Here is a 4,939-nt window from a genome sequence, read left to right on the forward strand (position 1 = left end):
CAGAATACGGAGAAATACGAAATAATGTGCTGTGGTTTTCAATTAAAAAAAAAATTGTTTGTTTTCAATAATAAAAAATAATGTGCTGTGGTCCGTATACGGTTCCTATTTAACCGCGCGTCCGTAACGGAAAGCTGAGCGTCCGTAACGGATTGTTCGCGAATCACCTGTGTTGTTCGCTGTGTTCATTATTTTCCACCGAATTTTCCTCGATATTCTCCAAATCGACTGTTTCATTCCATTTTTTGGCATTCGACTCGTTGCTCCGATACACATACCCCTTTTCAAAATGTATTCTTCTTTGAATAACAGTTTCGTTAAAAAATTACCCACAACAACCTCGATATCTATGACTCAGTTCATTTTCAAGTTTCAAAAAACATAACGACAGGCAAACAGATTCTCTTCTTTTCTCTTTTTTTGGTGTCACTCTGAACCTATCCCATGACATTTTCTAATTTTGCAATTAATGGGGTTTTGTATCTCATCATTAATGTGAGAATTTTTCGAAAATCACACAATCTAGGTGAGAGATTAGAAAACGGTGGAAGAGCAGATTTCGAAAAAAAATGAGGGGAAAATTAGACGATCTGCTGACTTGGGGTAGGGAGGGGCAAAAGAAAAATAACAGAATTAGGATGAGAAAAAAGCAACAAAAGAAAAATTGTTAAATCTACCCATATCAAATCTTATCAGGGAATTGTGTAAATCGGGTATGATGTTATGAGACATGACCTATAGCATTCGGCTGAGAAAAAGTTATTTAATGTGAAATAGAATTTGCTAAACGACGACCAGCTCGGAGGTATTTAGATCTAAAGCTCTGGAGTTGGTGCGGAATTTTAAGAAAAATTGTTAAATCTACCCATATCAAATCTTATCCCATGACATTTTCTAATTTTGCAATTAATGGGGTTTTGTATCTCACGATTAATGTGAGATTTATTAGAAAATGACAAAATCTAGGTGAGAAATCAAAGATGGGTGGAAGAGCAGATGGGAAAGAATAAGAAAATAACATGTTCAGTTGAGTTGGGATAGGGAGATACATAAGAAAGACAACAAAATTAAGATAAGAGAAGAAACAAAAAAAAAGAATGGTGAATATGGAATGATGACGAGCTTCGGTAGAGCTTCGATTAGAGAAAATAATAGAGAGACTCTGGAATGTCAGACGAAATTGAATATTATTTGATTTTCAATCTACAACAACCCTTCGAAGTGGATTCTAAATGGCGCTTCCATCAGGTGAAATCGCTGCAAGGCTCTGGAAATTTCGAGAAATTTCGCTAGATTTTCTTTTTTTGACTCACTGAAGCTTTGGCATCTTCAAGATTTTTCATATAAGTCACCAACTCTGCTGCAAATTCATCGAGTTCGTCTGTGCATTGTTTCTCGTTTTGTGAGTCCTTTGGGAGCGAAGAAACCTAAAGGATTACACTATCAACGGTTATCGAAGACTGCGAACGACTTTCTAGTGCTTATCTCGAAATGTCATGACTGCTATGAGATCCTGTTAAGCTATAAAATCCCGTAGAATGTTTCTTCAATTTTTGGCCCAAAATCCTCACCTTCTGATTTTTGCTGCTTACTTCATGAGCAGTTCTCAAATGCTGCTTGAGGGATCTTTCGCCACTATATGGTTTTCCACACAAAGCGCAATAACCTGTAAAATTGATAATTGAATTGTGATACTGAAACTATAAAACTAACTCTTCTCCGAGAACTGTCTCGTCGCTTCCATTCTCAATCCAAGCTCTGAAAAAATCTTTGGAGCTCCGTGAAGAGAAGAACGGTGAATGTTCCAGGAACCTCTGCTAACGAATTTCTTGTCACAGAACTCGCATTGGACTGTAATGATATGAAATAGTTTGAAGAAATTTGTAATGATAACTAACAGTTTTTTGGAGCGCATCTGCCTTGCTTCGTGGTTTGATGAAAGTCAAGATTTCTTTTAGAAGCGTAAACCTGGCCACAATTCAGGCAAGGAACTGAAAAGCGAAGTTATTCTATGTTTTTTTTAAGGGAAACTCACATTCTTCTTTTTTCTCTGTATCTGAAGATTCTTGTTCAGAATCGGCAAGTGGAACAGACATTATCGAAAGTATATTTGAAGATTTAAAATGGAAGTGGTATAATGAAAGAATGTGCTACCCGACTGTCTTCTTTCTGGATCTCCTTTGTCTCAATGCCCCGCCCTTTTTTCACCGCACCTCATCTGCTCAATTTGTTTCTATTATGTTTTACGATCTGTTATCGCATCTTGGCTTCTGCTCGTCGAAGAAGTTCGGAGAAGACGTCGGCTTTCTCTGGCGGAAAATTTCGGATGTCATCGGATAGGTTTACGACATCTCGCGGAGTTTGATAGAGCTTGAGAGAGCAGATGATTAGGATAAACAGTGAACGTTACTCAAATGCTAATTGAGTTTACTGAAAGTTATAAAGATTAAAAACGGTTAAACGTTTGTCTGGAAAAAGACCAATGAAAAATTGAAAGAAGAATCGAAACGTTAGAGTAGAACAAGTTATAACGAGAGTCAGAGCCAGACAGAGGACCCATGTATATGTATGTGTGGATGTGTCTTCCACCAGGCGCCATCCTAAAAGGTTTTTCTTGATTTTCGGTGTGTTGCGCAACGGTGCTCTCTTCCAACTTAGTAGATTGACCCCGGTAATGCACAATTCGATTGCGCAACCAATGGAAAGATACATTTTGACTAGGTCGAAGGTGTGGTGGGGAGGATATACGGTATCCGGGAAGGGACAGGCCATTTCCCATAAAATTAGTTTTGGCAAATCTATCTACATTCCATGCTGCTCAAAATTTTAACTTTTTCGCGTAGTATGACTCGTGTGGTGATAACAACGAGCAGCATGAACGTCATGATGTTTGTGGGACCCAGGATTCAAGAATACTTCGAAAAAGAGTACATCGAGTTCTTATTGTTAGGGTACATCGGTTCAGAGGGTACATGGGATCTTGGAGTGTGGCGTTATATGAGCCTATAATTTTGAGCAAAAAAACTTTTTCATGAATCTGTTCATGTAGGATTTTTTCAAAAGGAACGTTCCGTCTTTATGTGAGCTCTGAATTTTAGAAGCCGCATTTATGTAGCAGCTTTTTTTGTCATTTCCCATCAGGATCTCTCGCATTTATTGAGTTTGGACATTTCCGGATATACTGCATTACCTTTAATAGGAAACTGCCCATTTACTTGCTTTTTGGGTTTCTTATCTCGGTTCTTTTAAAAGGTATCAAAATCCCGCCCCAAAAATACAACTTTTGTAAAATGAATAGATAATTTATTTAAAAAAATTAACCTAAAAACAAAGTTAAAGCAACAATTAAAGCTTTTGAAATCTTCCAGACAATCCTGAACTCCGTCCCGTAGCAATTTCCGATTCCACGTGGCAAGGATGGTAGTATTCTTCTGATGGCATCGTGGGGAAACCGCCTTCTGGCTTTGTGCTGGGAACAGACAATCACAATATTTGTTATCACCAGAAGATTTGAAAAATCACCGATCTGAAAATACAAATAACGTTAGAAAAATTATTAAATTCAACCGAAACTTACTTTTTTAATTTGAAATAACCAAAATTGAAGATTAATAATTGAATTGACTATTAAAATTGTAGTTCTGATTGTGAATCCAATTACTGTATCCCGTATTGTAGTTCGGGTAATCGTACATTGCTTCAAACGGTTCCGGATAATAAGGAGCTGGAGGAATTGGGTTCATCATTGCATGGTTCATATTTTCATGAGCAACCGGAGAAACCGATGGTCTAGATCCTTCAGATGACGTAGAAGCGATGCATGAGTCGGATCCCATAGAACCATGAGGAGATCCAGAAGACGTCGATTCAGAAGGAGGAGTCATTGAGAAGTTTCCAGAAGATGTGGATGCTCCAGAATCTCCAAATTCTTGTTTAGAAGAGACATTCTCTTTTTGAACAGTGACGATTTCGTTAGATGATCGTTTCTCTTCCACTTTCTTCAATTCATTTTTCTTTTTGATCAATTTTGGACGATTCGGTTTCTTTTGGTGGTGTTCGAAAGGTTGTGGATGGTTACTGTCCAGGATTTGAACAATATAATGGTTATGCCTGGAGATAGCCAATTGACGAGCGTCATTGTCCTGAAAAAGAAAAGATTATAAAATGTTAGACAAGCAAAAATTACTTGCCAATGCATCGACTGCTTCAATACTTGCTCCACTGTGAACCAAAAACATGACAGTCCTTGAATGCCCTTCTCTAGCTGCCAACATAATTGGAGTTCTTCCCTCTTCATCCTGTTTATCCTTATTCGCATTTTGAGAAACCAAATACTCAACCATCGGAAGGTTATCAACCATAGCCGCGTAATGAAGAGCAGTCCTTCCTGTATAAATGTTTGAATCCTTCCTGGCAGCTCCATCATAATCAATCTTTGCTCCTTTTGCCATCATCATCTTAACCATTTCAATTTGTTCATCTCCCTCTCTCTCAGCAATATACATCAAAGCAGTCATTCCTTTTCTATCCAATTCATCGATATCTCGAATGATTCTTTTGTCAGTTAGAAGATGTTTCATCATTCGAATGTCCCGATTTGCAGCTGCTTCGTGAAGTGCACTTCTCTCTGATTTATTATAAATCGATGGATCTGCTCCAGCCTTCAACATGTGTAGAACCATTCGAATTCTTCTTGATCTGACTGCCAACATCAATGGAGTATCCTCTTTTGAATCCATTTCATTTACATTTGCTCCAGCATCAATACATTCTTTCGCCTCTTTTGCCAACAAATATTCATCTTTACCTGTTGAATTGGCAGCAAGCCAATGGAGAACATTTCGAAGGAAATTTGGATCTCTATACTTGACAGATTCCATTGTAATCCGTTCAGTTATTGGATCTGCACTAGCTGCTTGTTCATGAAGAATACTGTAAC

The 4,939-nt window shown here is 37.9% G+C and overlaps 2 protein-coding genes across 2 annotated transcripts in view; both read right to left on the minus strand.

The window, feature by feature from the left end:
- The window catches only part of CBG06830, a gene marked incomplete at both ends in the record, with an annotated part of 6,503 nt that extends 4,407 nt beyond the window's left edge, over window positions 1-2,096 (minus strand). Inside the window, 4 exons of the mRNA XM_002642382.1 lie at window positions 1,314-1,427; window positions 1,572-1,666; window positions 1,714-1,851; window positions 2,036-2,096. Coding sequence (XP_002642428.1) covers window positions 1,314-1,427; window positions 1,572-1,666; window positions 1,714-1,851; window positions 2,036-2,096 — 408 coding nt within the window. The remainder of the gene's footprint in view (window positions 1-1,313; window positions 1,428-1,571; window positions 1,667-1,713; window positions 1,852-2,035) is intronic.
- Window positions 2,097-2,446: 350 nt separating this feature from the next.
- Window positions 2,447-4,939, minus strand: part of CBG06829 — a gene marked incomplete at both ends in the record, with an annotated part of 5,839 nt that continues 3,346 nt past the window's right edge. The window contains 4 exons of the mRNA XM_045244353.1: window positions 2,447-2,600; window positions 3,322-3,469; window positions 3,662-4,142; window positions 4,191-4,939. The exon at window positions 4,191-4,939 is cut by the window's right edge and continues 340 nt beyond it. Of these exons, the coding sequence (XP_045093321.1) occupies window positions 2,447-2,600; window positions 3,322-3,469; window positions 3,662-4,142; window positions 4,191-4,939 (1,532 nt within the window). The remainder of the gene's footprint in view (window positions 2,601-3,321; window positions 3,470-3,661; window positions 4,143-4,190) is intronic.

Source organism: Caenorhabditis briggsae (assembly GCF_000004555.2).
Source record: "Caenorhabditis briggsae complete genome, chrIII, whole genome shotgun sequence".
NCBI classification, from domain to species: Eukaryota; Metazoa; Nematoda; class Chromadorea; order Rhabditida; family Rhabditidae; genus Caenorhabditis; species Caenorhabditis briggsae.